Here is a 19,271-nt window from a genome sequence, read left to right on the forward strand (position 1 = left end):
AGTAGTGATGGTGCTGGACTTTGCTCTTCTCTGGCACGGCCGGTCAAAAGCCGAGTGAATACGTTACCTGGTCCACCAGTTTATAAGTCATCCCCTTAAACCTCACCGGAGAGGAAAGAGGGAGAGGAGGGGAACAGGGGAGAAGGGATGACTGAGAGGGAGAAAGAAGCAACAGGAGAACAAACAGAGGAGCGTAAAGAACAAAAAGAAGCAACAAAGTCAAGTGGAGCTCTGGGGTTTTCCAACATTACTGCAACATATTCAACACATTTATAGTGGTGTGGTCCAGCAGCTGCAGGGATGTGGATGGATACCAAAACGGAGGTGGAGGAAGCCAGCAGGAGTCGTGCCAGCCTCACCCGGCGTGTGTTGAGCGGCCTGTTGTTGTGTACTGGGGACATGGAGCACTTGGATAAGTGCATGCAGGGTAGGAGAATTCTAACAAATAAAATGTTTTCTTACTTCTAATCTGGAAGTATAAAATGTAATATATTGTGTGACCTTTATAAAATATGCTTGGAAAATCCATAATTCATCCATCTGAGCCTTCTCGTAATGCGATTAATTATAAAACTTTTCAAAAAAAGAGGAAGTTCCCAAACCCTTGGAATGTGTTAAACTGCCATGATCATAAATAAATGAGGCTCAAATGCTTACACTGCCATTAAAATATGCAGATGTAATCATCACACAATTCCCACAGTGAAGGCTGCTGCACTCTTCCTCCAACGTGAAACATAACATCATTAAACTCCCATCTTTTATAAAACCCTGTACTGGCATCAAGAAATCCATCTGAGAAACAAGTTTCGAGCTGCAGTTTGCCTCTTCAGCTCCTGCAGCTGGAAATATACATTTTTCCCAGATGGTTTGGTCGGGGAAAAGCTATCAAGGAAAATGTGCAAAATGTTGTCTTTCTGTGTCCTCAGACAAGTTGTTTGTGCTGCAGCTGGCGGTCTGGGGCCTGAGAGGGGTGACCAGGGTGATTCTAGCCAACAACCCGCTGAGTGGTGCTCTCATCCTGGCTGCACTGTACTGGGCCTCCCCCTGGCAGGGCCTGCTGGGAACTCTGGGTGTACTGGCCTCTACGCTAACAGCTGTTATCATCGGGCAAGACAGGTGGAATGATGTGAATATTTATAGAAACATGCACACAAACAGTGGAAGCTCAAAAAACATACTGTATTTAATGATCTGGGTGTCCACACAACAGAAGAATGTCCCTTTTAAATAATCGAACCCTCCATAAAAACCTGTCTGTTGCTTGGAAGCCGAGCCTGAAACACAAGCCTGTAATTTGCTCAACCTTACGACTAAAGTTGATTGAGGGCTCTACTTAAAATTCATGAGAATAGCAGCTCCATGACTGATAGCCGTGCGCTCACCCACACCCACTGCCTGGCGATTCTTATTTTAGTTCCTGTCCCAATATTTATGCCACGCACATTATAATATGCTAATACGCAACCTTGTTTTAAGGTTTCAAAAATAATTCCAGCTGAACTGGGTTGCCTAATGTTTTCAAGTCTGACATGTTGAATAAATGTAGTGTCACCCTGGGGCTCCTGCTCATTAAAACTGAACAGTTTGCTTCACGAGGACCCATAAAAAGCTACACTAATGTGTGTTTTGATTATTTTTATGATCTTACTGTACATCACTGTGTTACAGACATGTTGCCCTCTTTTTGTCTCCTAAATAGAAAATGCAAGATGTAATTGTTATATATGAATTGTCCTGTTCTGTGTTTGTGTGTAGTGCTGAGGTGTCAGGAGGTCTCCATGGTTTTAACGGCATGTTGGTGTCTCTGCTGATGGGAGTGTTCAGCTCGGCTGGAGACTGGTACTGGTGGCTGCTGCTGCCTGTCTGCTTGGGGTCAGCCACATGGTAAGACACACACACACACACACACACACACACACACACGCCGCTCGTACTGTAGCTCAATAGTCATGGCGGTGAGCAACAGCTCTCCCAAATCAAACAACAAATGTATTTTTATTTCCTTCTAAGACCATTATAAGAATGATTCATTTGACTGTTTTCTGATCTGCCGCTGCTGCTTTGAACTATGTGGTTTAAGTTAGGGAATGATTGTGTCATGGTTAAAAGTAGCCCCTGTCTCTTTCACTGTGTGGGAGACAGTTCCATGTAGCTTCCATAGAAACTGGATGGTTTAGCAAATGTATGTCTGGTTAACTTCCCCTCCTCCCATGAAGTGCAGCACACAGTCAGTTCCCTGAGCTTTTCTATGGGAACCACCAACTCTACTTGAAGTCTATTTTGTATTTGGACCTACACAGTCACATTGGGCTCTGTGAAATTATTATGGATATTTTCAATGTTTTTTGACTCTTTATACGAAAAACGAATTGATAATGCAATTCACTATTAGCTGCAGCCGTATTCATCTTGCTTGAAAAATGTATCATATCTAATCATTCATTAATCATGAGTTTGAGTTGTGAGTCACTGTAAGAAACAGTAGAAATCCCTCCTGTCTCCAAGGGAACCAGAAGACACTATTGCTAATGTCAATCAACCTGCACACAACACTTTTTACTGACTGAAAGCTAAAGAAGATATGTCAGTGGCTCTCCTCTCAACACAACATCCAATGGCATATATCAGGAGTGCCTCCACTTCACCCACAACGTACAGTATGTGAGAAATGGATGCCACAGTGAAGCCATTTTAGAAGGGCTCTACATTTAGTGTAACTGTGAACACTGCACATGTCTACAAAAAGCATGTATCCATCCATTACAACGTGGAAACGATGTCCATTTCATTAACAATCATAAGCGCCCCCTCTCTCTCTCCCCACGCTGCCATCTCCAGTGTCTTTCTGTTCAGTGGGCTTTCCTCACTGTTGGCCCGCTGGGATTTGCCTGCTGCTGTGTTTCCCTTCAACATCATTATTGTCCTCTACCTCCTTTGTACCGGTCAAGACAACCCCTATTTCCCGCACCACCCTTCTACGCCAGCAGGGGCGCTGGAGCCCAATGGCACCGAGCTCATTGCAGTTGAGGTAAGGCGATCCAACATGGAGTGCTGCAGGGATGACGTATTTTCATAGGCCAACCCCAGAGTTAGCATCGCCCTGGTTCCCTCTACAAAAAGCCAGTGGGGTTTTTCCATTGGATTTTGGATTATTGCAGAAGAATAAGCTCTATGGCAAACAGAAGTTTGTGAATGGTCATTTATCCTTTTCTACGTAAGACAGCATGTAGAAAGGGAGTTTATGCAACTGCTACATTCATATTCACATTTGCATGCTGATATATTGCATCCTTTGTTAGGTAAACATGGCCACACTCAAATCTCACCAGCACCTCAGTTCATCAATCAGTTTGTCAGTTGATGGATTTGAAAGCTTATGAACTTATAGACTTAACGGCTGTAAATCATTTGCAGTTAATGGTTATTAAAACAAGTAATGATAATGCACGTTTCTATTAGTTCTCTGCTCCGATGGGAAAGAAAGAACACTTTGAGGCTCAATTTCGTATTTTCTCTTCATCAGCATTTCATCATGAGGGTATCTGTCAGAGTAACATTTGCGGTGATATTTGAACAGAGACAGCCTATCAAGTCATGATCACAGGAACAGGTGCAGATCATCAGTAGTCTCAAAGGGAACTATTAAAAGTGACAGGATGTGTGATGAAGATGAGGACTTTAAAACAGACCAAGCTAGTTATCCTCTGTGTGTCTGCCATGCTGCAGCCCGGTCTCCAGAGTGAAATAACTGAGCACAATATGTATAAGACCAGCCAGCTATGACTCACCAGTTACTTAGCAACAGTCACGGCTGGAGCTCCTGTTCAGAAATTATAATCAACCCAAACTGTTTTAATTAACAATTCTTGGTGATTGAAACTCATAGTGGAGGCGACGCGGTTGCATCCGATATGAAGTGTTTATGTCATCTTATTCAGTGTCTGTGGACTGAGATTGTGCATCATATTCAGAACTCGTGATGGTGGAACAGGTTTGAATATTATGAGTTTCTGTCAAGTTTGCAGCAGAGGATGAGTTGGGGGATTTTATAGCTGCTGTTGCCTTAGTACAGCCAGGGAGAAATGCTACTGAAAGTCATCTTCATTAGTATGCAAGCTGTTGCACAGGATACCTTGTAAAGAAAATAAATAGTTTGCCTCGACAACTGAATTCTAATGAAATGCAGTTGCCTTGAGCTGCTCCTCACGAGACTTTGGCAAAAGAATCCAGACTCTCACCAGCTGCTGCAGTCGGCTTCTGATCTCTGTGAGCCAGCTGGCATTTCAGCGACTGAGTTTTGATCTCCACGCTTTTGTTTGGAAACAGGCAGAACAGATTATGTGATGCGGATCAGAAAAGCTCTATCTCCTTCCAAATGTAATGAGTGGACATAAAGATTACTTGTTGGCGTTTGTGTGTATGCATTGACAACTTACACAGTACAACAGTATGTGCTGATTATATGGACAACAAAACTTCACATGCAGATACAACTACTTTGTATTTGTAAATTATCTCACTTAAACATATACGGATATACACATAGAAACACTAAATAGTCTAAATATCCAAAATTAATATACAATGTTTTAGCAGAATAACACATTATATTTTATTATGTCCAAGACATCATTTAAATCTGCAACAATCAATATTTTCATATTACTGTAACAAGGGCTCAAATAAGTGTAATGTGGAAGAAGTCACTCATAGTGATTCGCGCACAGAGAATTGTCCCTCAACTCTACAGTTACTCTCAGCTCTACACAGCAATAGCATCATTCAGCTAATTGTTTTGGTTTTATGGCCCACAACTTTACTGTGTGGCCCCCTCTCACCGCTCTCAGCAACCCCATTTCCAGATGTTTTTGTGGAAAAAGATTTGATGAATCCACTGTACACCAGCCACCGAACACCAAACAATAAACTTTAGTAAAAGTTAGCGACCAGCTGGTGAACGCAGTGCGCCATTTAGCAGCAAAAAAGAAAGATTTATCCCTCAGGAGTTGGTGGAGACTAAACCAGAGTTATAAGGTGAGTGAATATCGGACTTTTGAATTTGTTGCCAGAAACACAACTCTGATTCTCCATGATTTAAATCTGAATCAGAATCAGTTTAATTCCACCCAGGGATCTTTGCTGCATCAAAGCTGAATGTAATATTCATTATATTTATACATTAGTCTAAACACTAGATGTTACTCTTTATATGGCGGACAAACATATTAATCCCCAGGATAACGGTACCTTGCTTCCTTGTTTCTTCGTAGCACTGAAGATGGAGACAATACCTAACTAGACCTGTCAGAGGGCCTCTTGGTATGAAACTACCTAACGCTGACTAAAGTTGCTGGATTTATTCACCACAAGGCGCTTGTTTCTTTTAAAAGTAAGAGCCAGAAGTGGAGAAGGCTGCTGTATATCAGTGTATTTCTGCACACGATGATCTGCAAACTGACTGTGAAAACTAGATTAGCTACGCCGACTAAACCCTCTCAGCGCTGTTAGGTGTCCTGAATATAGAGTCAAGATTTACACACGATTCTATTAACAAGCATCAGGCCCTGTGGCACAGTATGTTCCTGAAACACTCAATAATTACTTTCTATAAGTTTCAGCCCCTCCAACTCAGATTATTTCTCTCTCTCTCTCTCTCTCTCTCTCTCTCTTCCCATCCCTCAGTCTATTATCCTTCCTTTTTGATATTCAACTCGTATCTTTTCCTTCCTCTTTCCCTCCATCTGTCTGTCTTCCCGCCTTATAAATGCCGTCCTTTTCATTTCATAAGTTCCCTTTGGTTGGTTACTTGCGAGATCTGAACCCTCTAAATCCTTCTTTCATCTCTCTGCTTCCCTTCTCCCCCGTCCCTATCCATTCCTCTGCACCGCTATGCAAATCTCCCTCCTCCTTCTTCCACATCGTTCTTCATCACTGTTTCAATCCCCTCTGTCTTTTTCATCCTCCTCTGCTCTCCTTCCTCATAATTCACTTTACAATAAACAATTAGTTCATGTGACCATATTTTCAAGGGCAGCACAATAAAGTCATTTATTTTTAGATGTGAAACATTCTCATCCCCTCATTCACCCCTCCGTCCTCCTCGTCTTCTATAATTTTTCCTCTTTTCATCCCGTTTTTCTCTTCTATCGCTCTCCTCCTTCCTTTTCTTCCACCCATCTCCATTTCCTCCTTCCGTCTCTCCTCTGGTTATCTCCAGAGATGGCGATGACGTCAGTCCTATTTATATTTAATGTCTTCAGCTTTCACTCTGCTGAGGATGGCTCTCTGGCTGCACTACCACGACAGCATATTTAATCTTTCTGCGCACACACACACACACACACACACATGCATACACACACATATAGAGGCACGCACATACGCACAAAGAGTTGTGTGGCAGCAGTATAATTAAAGACCATTTATGACTTGTAAATATCAGCGACAGGCAGGTGCGCCCATCACGTCGCCATGGAAACTCTTCACTTCTCACTGACTGTTGGGAATGCAGCATTTGTGTGTGTTCGAGTGTTTAACTAGGCAAAGAAAAGAATGGCTGAATTTGACTGGGAATAGGGCTGCCACACATTTTGTCATGTTTTTGTGAGTGTTTCCACTCTTGGAATTTTATACTTGTATACGAAACGTGTGTATAATCATTTGCATCATGCTACATGGTGTAAAAATCCTCCCCTAACTCCTCTCTCTTGTTCAGGTGATTCGTGGCATATTTCTTGGTGTGGGTCAGATCTTTGCCTGTGGAGCTCTGGGGCCCTCCCTCCTCATCCTGGGAGCTGTTCTGCTCTACTCCCCCCTGCTGGCCGTCCATGCTCTGCTGGGATCAGCTGTAGGAACGTTGGCCGGTGCGTCTCCATCTGCGTGTTTGCATGTCTGTGTGGGAGGAGTGGGAGAGTTGGTAAAGTGGGAATATTATTGTATTCTTTTGTAGGTCACACTGTACTGTAGATGGTGATGTAATTCGAGCCAAGTCCTTGTAACATTAGAAGAGGAAAAGCTTCAATTCTGTGTTCCACATTCCCACAGAGTTGACACAGATTGTAACCCTGACCTCATACCAGGCTATGGTTGGTGTTTTTTTAGGTTGAGCTACTCAGGGTTGAAGATCTTACTTACAGTGAAACTCCAAAAGTTCACAGATAAATATCAGTTTACTCATCAGCTGCTCAACACTTAAGCCACAGAGGCGCCCCCTTCTTTTAATCTGGGATGGAGTTCCCCAACTTGGAACTCCATATATCATCTACAGCCACCTACCCATTGCAAATATGCATTAACATTCGTCTTAGATAAACCTTCCATTTATTAAACCATCAGTCAGGACCTCGAATAGATGGCAGGCTTTGCTCCCTGCATGGCAAATGTTGAATTACAGTACGTTTTAACGAGGTTAAAGTCGGGTGAGGTTTATGAATCCCCCTGGCAGTAAGACAGAATGTCAGCAGCGCACATGGATATGAAACAGTAAGACAGGCTCCAAAAGAAACGGAGCAATTAGCTGGGGCAGTGATAACCACTGGCTTATATACAAACACACAGGCCTGCGGCTGTGTGTGCCTTTTACATCCCCCTCACTGTGACTCTATTCAGGGAGAGAGAGGGAGAATGAGAAACGCTAGGAGTTTAAAAGACTTCAGCCCCCTTCTTCCGTCTGCTGCTATAAGTACAATAGAGTGTTGTAAAAATGTGTGTGCGTGTGTTTTTGTGTGTTTTTGTAACTATGAGTCATGCTTTAAAAAACAGAGGAGTGGGAGTGAGCCCGTACATACACTCATTTGCACAAACCCGCGGACACATGCTAACGGTGGCAGGTACACACGCACACACACACACACACACACACACACACACACACACACACACACACTGCTGCAATAAAAAACAACAGTGTGACAAGAAAGCAATCAAAGAGATGTGACTCTAATGAGATTGTGTAGGCAACCGAGCCCGGAGTAAACAGCCTGCAGCTAAATGCATAAATGCAACATAGCAAACAGGGTCTCTGTCAATTGTACACTCTCTGTTGTTGCTGGTGTTGTTTGGTGTTATTTGATGCATCTTTTACCATGAACCGTGAACCGGCTGCCCTGAATAAACGTAAATGCACTCACACACACCCACGCACAGAAACAAATGAAGCTGTGGCACACAGTGAGAGAGTTAAGAGTGTGAATAAATGCTACAAGGTCAGATTCAAAACTTAATCCTGCCTGACAGAGACCCAGAGGGGGGAAGAAGGATCAGTGTCAGGAGAAAAAGAAGAAAGTGTCAGATGGAGATGGAGGGGAGAAAAAGGGTTGAGAAGGGAAAAAAGCAGGGGGCAAAGCAAAAAAAGAGAAAGAGGCTAATAAATTCACCAGAGAAGAAATGATCAAGAAGTCTGAAAATGTGTGTATGCCTGTGTGTATTGAATTGACATCATCCTCTTCAACACTTAAGACAACAAGTTGTGGCCCTAGCACTGCCTTTCTTCTTCTGTCTCACCTCAATGAACAGCCCTTCTCTTCTTTTGCTCCATCTCCTTTAATCCTTTCTTCTTATCAGCTTTCAAAAAACCTCTTATTCTTTTCACTTGCATCATTGCTCAGTTGTAAAAGGTGAGGCTGTCGTGGTTCCAATAAGCAACTTTTTGGTAAAAGCTGGCCAATTCAGAGCTATAGCCTTGGCCTATTTACCCCTTTTCCACGTAAGCTAGCATGGCATACAAATGTATTGTGACCTCTGCTATCAATATACTTCTATCTTCACTCTCTACTATTAAATCTAAGCCTGTTTATGAGAGACACTGTTGGCAAACCATAGAGGTGTAACATTATTTCTATCTGAGGCTAACTTGCTATAACCAAAGCAACCATGTAGCTATAACATTGCTGGGTTATTTGGTGATAACTGGCAAAATAAAGTTACTGCTGATGTCACATAGGTTCTCCCGTGGCTTCAGTTCACGGCAAGGTAAGCGACGATAGACACGATTGGCTGCAAAGTGTTGTCAGCTTTCACACCCTACACATGTCTGTGCGCGTATCCCGCACCAAACAAGCCAGCAGTATGAATATGACAGATGTGTGAGCTTCCTTTCATATATAACAGAGGGGGAACGGCCACTGAGAGTAACATTCCCAGCTGTCAGTTTGCACCCCCCCCCCCTGCTACGATAGGGATAGCAGGTTGGAAATCAGAGGACTTACCTGTGGTTGGGAAAGCCTGCTTTTGTTTACTTCTGTGAGAAATTGAGGAACCATTTCAGAAAGTGACTGCACAACATGTATAAGCTACAACAGAAAGCTTTAAAGGGGGGCTGGGCCTTAGGGAACGGTCAGTTTATCATCATCATCCTCTTCATCCTTTGCTCTTTACCTTTACTATCATCATCTCCATTAGTTTATTATTTCCATCATTATTACCATTATTGATCTCTGTATTATAATCATTATTTCTGTCATTTTCATTGACATCGCCTTTATTATCTTCACTTTGATGATCATTGTTTCCATTCACCACCATCAGAATAGCTTTCGAGTTAAGTAACATTGCTGTAGTCACCGCATCATTCATCTCCATCTTTGGTGTTTAATCATTTTTTTCAAGGATGTTTAGGGATGCGTGGAGGCTGATGAGAGGTGGGGAAATCACTGTTCCTGCTCTCTATGAGCAATTAGCCTCTTAATCAGCACGTCTTAAAGCCTACTTTGACTGCGAGAAGGAGCGAGAACGATAGATAGACACAGTAGCATGGGTCAAATTGAGAGAGGAAAGAGATATGAAGTTCGCCTGGGACAGGCAGAGTATGAGGCCATATTTAGAGCTGTCACTCAAAGCATTGTGGTGTAAACTATTCCCATAAGGGGTTTCCGGAGGAAGAGATCAAGGGCTGTATGTAGGCCAGAGCCTCTACCTCCTGCAGCATTCACGCTATAGGAGAATAATTGTAGAAATGCTTTAAAGTGGGATCAAATACAGGAGGGAAGAGAATGTGAGGCAGTTGGAGAAGTCAACTGGTGTTCACTGCTTAACGCTGAGTGCTTTAAGTAGCTTTGTATGTATGATGTGAAACCACACATGAAAGGTATTTTCAAGAATATCAGATCTGCCATCTCTGGTTTAACATACTGTAGATGCAGCATCAGAAAGGAGGAAGAAGCAGAGGGCTCTCAGTCTGCCCCCGTGTTCAGGAAACAATTAATAAAGATGTTTATTTAGACTTAGACTTAGGATGGTGAACATTACCCGCCAAACATCAGCATGTTAACATTGTCGTTGTGACCATGTTAGTATGCTACTAGCTCAAAGCACCATTGTGCCTTGGTCCGGCCTCACAAAGCCACTAGCATGACTGTAGACTTTTAGTCTTGCTATTGAAAATCGGCCTATACAACATCTGAAATTGCAGCAACAAACAGTTCCCTCTTCAGCCCATGCTGCTGATATCTGGACAGTGCTAACAAATGAGCCCACATACAGAGCAATCAATTTGGCTGCATCCACAAACAGTTTCCCCACTCGAGGCCAGCAAAGGACAGAATGATGGATTCACCAGCTGAATGAAGAGCAAAGGCCCAAATACAAAGTTAGCCATTACCCACAAACACTGCAAAACAAGACATTATGTACAGTTCACTCCAACCTATTACACTGTCCTCCGTTTAGTCTGCAGCTAGTCACTGTGGTTTGATGCAGGCAGCAACTGGAAAAGAGGGGAGGAAAGGAGATATTGGGTTTGATATGATAAGAGCTCTCTGACTCATTCTATTAGCATTGACAACATCACGCTGGGAGTGACTTACACACCCACATACATAGACACACACATAATAGAAAAACAGTAAAAATTTTAGTATCCTCTGGGGCCCCCCTCCCACATTGCCATTAGTCTTTAATGTGATGAAGGAAGCAAGGAAGGGATCGAGGGAAGTACTGTGAACGAGAAACAAAGGGGGAACGGTGACAATGAAGAGGAAGATGGAGAGGACGATAATGAAGTGTGGAATGAGGAAGAGACAAGAGGGAGGCGTTTGAAAACAGACTGCGGGTGAGGGAAGCTGTGAGGGAGGAGAAAGAAACAGAGAGTGGAAAGAGGGAGTGGATGGCCGAGTAGCCCAGCAGACACAGAGAGAGGAGGCGGCACTGGGGTGTGGTCAGTCTGCTTCAGCACCACACTGCTGAACTGCAGCCCACAATGACTGGTAATAAGGAAATCTATCACAGCACACCCCGAGGGTCATTTATCTACAGACGAGCTCCCAAAATTTACTGTTACTGCAGATGAATTCTTTTGGACAACCCTGCAGTATTAATACAGGGGAGATGCAGGGTGGAGCAGCTGCAGCAATGGCTAGCAATATGTATGACAACTTGCATTTATGCTGTCGTCATTTATCTTGTCTTGTCTTCTAGCATGGATGCTCATGCATTCTCAGCTTGGCTACTATGCATTATCAAAAGTGCTAATGACAAAGCTGTGATATGACAACGCAACCCGGCTATTGGGCAAAGTCCTTCCCACTCTGCCAGGAACACATTCAGTTTAGTGCACGTGTGTGTAAATAATAAATAGCTGCTACAGCAGACAGCAGGTTACTGGTGGTCACTCTTCTGCACAGTCAGACAGGGTTCAGTAAATGTTTTATGACATTACTCTTGCTCAGGAAGGTAAAAATACACTATTTCTGCTGCAGGGTTCATGCCCCCAAAAACATAAGCACTGCATGTATCAATGAAATAGTCAGCAAGCAGTTTTAAAGTTCATTCCTTTCCACAGCTGAGCGGTGGCAGCTGCTCTGGGTGGGGCTACAGGACTGATGGCCTCTGCTTACTCACACACACACACACACACAGATGCAGTGTTGTCCCTTCTGGCTTGGTGTGCAGCGAGTAGCAGAAATGCTCATGAGGGCAAGTAATTCCAATGTGTCTCTTTCTGAGGCAGTGTTGTGCCTCAGAAAGGTGACGGTGAAGGAGCTGAAGGCTTGCTCACTCAAAGGATTTTTATTCTTTGCTTGTCTTCAAGTGTCATCTCTGCAGAAGGAACTTGGATGCATGACTTTGCTGACTTTGTCATCCAAGGATAAGATATATTCATTTTTGTCATCTTATACTGTAGGCCAGATCATTTACTCACTAGTCAAGTTTCCATCTAAATGTGAATGAATGCTGGTTTCCTGGTGGATGGAAACCCACTTATTGAGGAGCAACTTAACAACTCTTGAAAATGTTATTTTTGCTGACCGGTTATTTAACTTCTCACCTTGCCGCAGTGACGTGGACAAGAACTCCAGGGTGTGTCAGTGCGTGGTGACATCACTGTTGGGTGTGGTTATAGGTGCAACACTTCTGCCCACACCCATGAGTGACGCTGAATGTGGTAAAAACACAAGCTTGAAACCTTCAACCAGAGAGGGCAAAGCAAAAACAATGTACTGGTTTCAAATATTTAAAAGTAAAGCAAATCATTCTGCTGCTTGCTGATCCTGAATGACGCTTGCTGGCCTTTGCAGCTGGACTCTGTGGCCCTCCTCCTCCTGATGTCAACCTGACTTTATTGTTAATCTCCCTCACGTGTGGGTTGAAAGACTCGGTGCAGCTGCAGCCGAAGACCAGCAGAGAAAAAGGTCAATGCTCTTGGCCTCAGTGAGATTTATGTGGGTCAGCATGCCCCCTGTGCAGTCTGCATATACAGTAGCTTCAGCTTCCCAGTGTAGTGTTTGTTTAGTATGGACGTGAGTCAGAGGTGAGACACTGACCTGGTGTTCACCCCCCTGCTGCATCTATTCTCTGTGGTGGGACCACAAAGAGAGTGGATGATGGAATCAGGACTGAAAAATGTAAATAATATATGACCGAAAAAACATATTGATTCTGAAGTTAAATTGTAAAGACTTCTTAAAATGTCATTATTATGCAAATGCAAGGGGAATAGCATGACAATGAAGTAAATTAAAAGTCTCCTTAGAGATCCACCAAAGCTTTCTCTTCTCTCATGTCTCCTTTTCTCATTACTCGTCTCATTACAGTAAAAGACTTAAAAAACCTAAACTATTTGTTTTAGTGTACAGCAACTCAGGCTCACTGGAGAGGAGACATGCAGGGTCTCTGTCAGCACTTCCCCTACCCAGCCCTGCTCACCACCATCACATGACCGTTCCATAGGGGGGGGGGGGAATCATGAATACAAGTGACAAGGCAGACAAATTACATCTCAGCTCCTCCTTAGTGCTGCATCATATTCTGTTCCACAAGACTCCAAACTAATAGCTTGCTATTGTAACCTGTAAACAAAACCGTCATCTTCCATGTGGGACCAGATATTATTTTTCCTTTTTTGTAGATGCGGGGGAATAGAAAGGGAAAAGTCAACACGTTTCCTTATTAGGTTACATGCAAAGATTTGAACTGAAGGCAACCATGCATCAGTTTGTGTGTAGCACCACCACATGGGTAATTCTAGTACAGCAGATTCAACTGACACATACTGTATCAGTGTGTGTGTGTGTGTGTGTGTGTTTTACCGTGTATTTCTGCCTGTTTCCCAGTAGCAGTGACTCATTGTTTTTTGTATGTGTGTGTGTGTGTGTGTGTGTGTGTGTGTGTGTGTGTGGCAGGTTTATCCATGGCAGTGCGTCATGGTTCTCTGTACTCAGGTCTGTCGGGGTTTAATGGAGCTCTGGGCTGCATGGCTGTTGGAGGACTCTTCTTCACCTTCAGCTGGAGGACCCACCTCTTTGCCATCGCCAGCGGTGACACACACACACACACATACACACACACACACACAGTTGCTGCCTGTTGTTCAAAGTGCATAATGACAGTATTAATGATATAATACATGACGTAAAGCTTTACCAACACAATTGAAGTACAAAGGATGTAAAACACAACTACTAAATGTTATTTTCCAGCAAAAAACAAAATTGGCCACATGTTCTCACATTTTTTATTTATGTTTGTCTGTGTACACTGAGATCAGTTTAAGAATCATAATCATGTTTCACTCACTTTTGGTAATAATATGTTGTACAGTATAGTTGTCAAAACTGTGCAAACCACCTGCTTTTTAGAGAATAATGGGGAAACACTGTGAGGAATGCTCACCCCACTCCTTCTTCAAGCCCCACGACTTTGTCATACTTGCTAAAATGGGAGCATCATTTTGGCAGAAAAACAAGAACTATATAAGCATCATTTTCAGATTTTGTAATAACGTCTGCTTTAGATGAGTTAACCTTACTTGTATTCTGCAGGAATGTTAGAATAGACAGACCTAATGGAAAGAAATCCAAATCTCTTTTCTTGTCATTTTTCTTGCCATTACGGTACTCAGCCACTGGAGGGCGACAGAAACAAACAAGCTGCTTCAATATGCTCTGTCCATGGTGCTGAAACACTCACTGCAACACAGTGCATATCAAATAGGCAATAATAGGATAGACTAGCTCAAACGGACACCCTTTTAAATCCTACAACCATAGCCTTTAGCCCAGATCATTTTGAACTCAATTGAATTAAAATATTTTATCTTAATACTCTTAGTATTTACACGTTTTCCACATTCTTTCAGACTCAATAATGGGACTCAATGCAGGCCCATAGCTGTTGTCTGTGGATTTTACTCATGCCATTACATTCAGCTCCATGCTTTAAAACCTTAAACACTGACTCACTTACTATCAGTTTCCAGTGCTCTCCTCTGTCATTTAGGCTGCAGTCAATCAAATCTGCTTGTGTGAAAGTCATCTTGCTGAAAGTTATTTCTCTGAGTCCTTGGAGTCATTGAGAGGTAGCATAAAAGCAAAGTGGAGTAAACAGGATACACCTCCTGCTCATTGTACAGGAGATGTATTCTGCTTACACCCCTTTGCTTCTACTCTGTTTGCAATTCCTCTGCGTTTATCTGCACAAATGGCTGTAATTGCAGAGAAGAGGTTAATCATTTTGTATAATTTTAAATCATTTTGTCAGTTTAAAGCTTGATTTAATTGATCTATTTAGACTGTCCCCCTCTCTGCCTCTGCTTTCATACTTGGATACAGATACACTGACAAAATTATGCACACAATCTGTCTCACTCCCACAACACATCTGACTCACAGCTCTTGCAGCTGGAGCACCATGAACATTAGTGCTGACCAGTTTGGCAGGCAGCTAATCGACTCACATTTGGTAAATGTTCTGAACTGGCGCTTCCAGCGAGTCTCCTTTCAGGACCAACTGCAGTCACACTGAATTCCTGGATCCTGGAGAAAGATACAGAGTGAGTGTGCTGGGGATATATTTAGCCTAACCTCTTCTCTTCTACCTGCAGCCTTCCTCTCTGCATATGCTGACATCGCTCTGAGCAATCTGCTGGGAACTGTGAGTACACACACCTCGGGCCATGTGCGTATGAAGCAGAAACACTGAGACTTCGTCATTTTTCTTTCCATTTTTTTAAGCCTGGGATGACTCAATTTTAGCTTCAGATTTTCTTTCGTTTTGAATACTCTGTAGAGATTCCAATTGATGGGAACTAGATATGTCAAAAAAGTTTTTATGGCAGAAAAACAAGTTTTAAGTTGAGTGCAGCAGGCACTCAACAGTGATGTCCAGTTGAAATAAAAAGCAGGATTTTCAACCAGTGTTTCAACGCTCTGGTGTTAAATATTTAATTCAGATTGGTCAATCAAACAGCTTCACATAAAAGGGAGTTGGGCTGTCTCTCCACAGTGAAGAGGATTGGTCCATTTTATTTTGCTGATTCTCGCCTAGTACTCTCTAGGCAAAAAAATAAAACACTGCACATAAACCGGAGTTACCGTACAGTGGATTTTATTGTCTTTTAGTTTTTTTTCTCTTTTTTCTTTGTCTCATCCCACTTGTCAAACATCCCAAAAATATAACATGCATCTTCCAGTAACACATAAAACCTAAAGAAATATATATAGTATAATAATATATATATAGCTATAATATTATACATACTTCAAACAACCCATTCATGTGAAAACAATCGTGTTTGTTTTGTGATTTGTGTCAGTAATTATGTAATACACAGGAAAGTAGTTAGTGCAAAAAAACATACATGACCTTAAAATGTCTGGCTCACATCTTATCTTTTATGCCTCCTTCAACATAACAGAAAGAGTAAACTAATGCTGAAAACTAAAAGCTTGTTCTGACTCGCTCCACTCTCTCTTATTCATTATTAAAAACCTTCGTTTTCCCTAGGTTGGCCTCCCAGCATGCAGTTGGGCAGCTACTCTGACAGCCACGCTGATGTTGCTGCTGACCGGCAGTTTAGCAGTGTACCGCATCCCTATTGGTCAAGTCATGGCCCCTGAACACAACCTGCGCTCCCACAACCAATGGGAAGCTGGGAACACCGAAGATAGGGAGAGCACCGATGTGTAACTCTAGGACACACACACACACACACACACACACACACACACACACACACACACACACACACAGAGTACTGTATCAGTAACTTCTGAGTTGTATGGGCTGGACTAAACATGTATACATTTTTATTACAAACATTTTATAAACAAAGGCTTAGATGTACACTCCCATTTCATAGACTTATGAGTGAGTGTAAAAAAGTGGATTCAACACTTTGATATTGTCCACAAGGTGGCAATGTATGTTCAGCAATAAAATGTTGTTTATAAGTCTCTGTATTCAAACCCAAGCATTTCTATTAAATGTGTCAAAATGTCAACCTAGATGTGGTCGTGTTATTCCAGTATGTGTTTCTGTTTTTTACTCAGCATGACATGTAAAAAGAGCCAAAGAAGCAGCCGATTTAAAGGGAAAGAAAACTTCTTTTAATAGGCATGAAATCAACAAGTCAGTTCATAAAATCATTTGTTGTTAAAATGACAGTTTAACTGTTATCGTCAATAAAAACACAGACTGAATTCAGTGGTAATCATATATTTTATCCTATTTTTGTCATTATCCTGCATAGACATACAACATGGCACTCCACTGGAACTCATTGTAAACTGTACATGTACCTCAATACAGAGTACACACAGACGACAGGTGATGTGTTTCTCAGATGGACGGAGGGGTCAGCTGCTTAGGCCAGGAAGTTCAAGGCAACTGTTTGCATCTTGAATTATTAGTATTATTACTTTTCACATTATTATTATCAAATCCTCTTTGAAAAAGTGAAGATGTTTAGTCGTGGTTCATTATTAGACTTTTTTTCACAGTGCTTCATGTTGCCTGTGTATATTTTTTTGATGTAGATTTCCCGTCGACATCTATATTCCCCAAACACACACATTGTCCACATTCACACACAAACTATACCCCAGTCTAATGTTAAAAATAAAAATATTAAAAGATTATTAAAAAGTATTATTATTTTCTTTTTTTCATATAGGACGGATGAAGTGACACTCTGCCACAAACAATGAGGTCTTTCTAAAACCCCTCTTTACATCATGCATTTCTATCTCAGTGCTTGTAGGATTTTTTGTCTACATAGTTGTTTGGGACTAAATTATTTTCTCATGAACTACATCCCAGACAATGGTGATGAGCTTGGTAACGTACAAAAGTGCCTCTCAGTCTGTGATTGATCAAGCATAATAAGAAGGGAAAAAAAGAAAAAGTAGAAATATAAATACGTGCACAAACAGTACTTGTGTCTTTTAAGCTGCATTACAAAAAATGAACATTCGTAGTTCTATGTACTTTCAGTTGGAGATTTGATTGTGAGTGCTGTTGTGCTTCTTTTAGCATGACTCTGTGTGTGTGTGTGTGTGTGTATCTGCTTGTATGCTTGTGTTCATTATGTTTCACAATAAAGGCAGAATGACACAGCTGTCTTAATAGGTATGTTTGCACACACACATATACCATACATACTCATACCATACATACAGTATGTGACAATGAAATGAGGGAGAGGTATCTATTATATCCAATAGAACCCAATGTAAACTTCAGATAAGTGTGTATGTGTCTGTGTTTAATGTATTTTATCTGTCCGCATGATTGTTTTCATGCACGGAAATCGGAATAAATAACTTGTTTTTCTGATGAATCTTAGCGTGCATGCACTTGCATTTTGTTGTTTATGTTTTTTCCTTCTACTTTACAGCTATAAATGTTGAGAAAAGTCCAATAAAAAATCTTCACTAATGTCGCCATGTTAGAGCATTCCATTGAAATGATAAATGTTTGTGTCGATGTCAGTGTACATGTAATCCTACCTCGTGAACAGCCACACAATGTTTTGTTCGTCATGCATGTAAACATTCATCTAAACTAAGCAAGTGTAAACAGTGACGCTGTGCCTGGGTTCAGTCTGGCGTTAACAGACTCTACTTCACCAACAGGACACGAGCTAGAAAACAACATCCTCGCTTTTCAGAAAAAAGAATTCTCGTTTATGAACGAAGCGGATGGAGCAGAGCACAAGATCGCCTGCAGCAACTTAAACGTGGGAGGAGGGGATTATTTTAGGTCAGCTTGCTTTCTTGCAGAGAGTTAGATAAAAATGTGTGGTTTCTACACTTTGGTTTTGTAGGTTTAAGATTTCCCCCTATACAGGTAGGTCAGGGGCCACATCCCTGCCTGTAAATACTCAAAAGAAGCCTTAAGGGCCCTTTGCCAAGGTCTTTTTTCAAGTGATCATTTAATGAATTATTACCCTATATGCCACAGCACTGCTGTTAGCAAACAGTTCCCCACTTACACATAAAGCTGGTACAGAGCAACGTTATCATTCATTTGGAGTCGAGTGTGTGGCTCCCTGGCAAATTATAACTAAATAAGTTTTTGGTCAAATATTTGGTACAATATTGACTATAGCCGCTTTAACAGAAAAGATACATCATGTGTAAGTGACACATGTCCCACAGAGGAAAACGTTGGCGCTGCTGTGATCTACTGTTCTGCTCCCATCTCAAACTATTCTGTTGTTGACTTCCTTGTAACGTTGACTAAATCTTGTCATCCGTGGCCAGGGGTGGAATCCGAAAAAGATTAGCACAGCTCTGCTGAAGGTTTAAACTCAAAGCTTATTTTATATGTTGTAAATCCCTCAGAAATCTCTGGGTTCATCCTCATTACTGCCACACAGACTCAAAGGAATCCAGGATTGTCCCTTCAAAAAAAGTTCTGGTCCTGCTTCTTTGCAAAGCTTAGCGGTCTCTACGCTGTACTGTACATACTGTCTTTCTCTGTGTGTAAGTGTGTGTCTACTGTATGGGTGCGAGTGTCTGTGCGTGACCATGTGAGTGAATGTGTGTTTATGT

General features: G+C 41.9%; 1 protein-coding gene across 1 annotated transcript; it reads left to right on the forward strand.

Annotated features, from left to right (window-relative positions):
* The first annotated feature begins 300 nt into the window (after positions 1-300).
* Positions 301-16,404, forward strand: LOC139306164 (urea transporter 1). Its single transcript, XM_070930122.1, has 8 exons — positions 301-427; positions 930-1,119; positions 1,759-1,887; positions 2,842-3,031; positions 6,719-6,866; positions 13,620-13,754; positions 15,320-15,369; positions 16,222-16,404. Exons 1-8 carry the CDS (start codon positions 301-303, stop codon positions 16,402-16,404), a joined length of 1,152 nt encoding a protein of 383 aa, XP_070786223.1.
* Positions 16,405-19,271: the final 2,867 nt, after the last annotated feature.

Source organism: Enoplosus armatus, chromosome 23, assembly GCF_043641665.1.
Source record: "Enoplosus armatus isolate fEnoArm2 chromosome 23, fEnoArm2.hap1, whole genome shotgun sequence".
Taxonomy (NCBI): Eukaryota; Metazoa; Chordata; class Actinopteri; order Centrarchiformes; family Enoplosidae; genus Enoplosus; species Enoplosus armatus.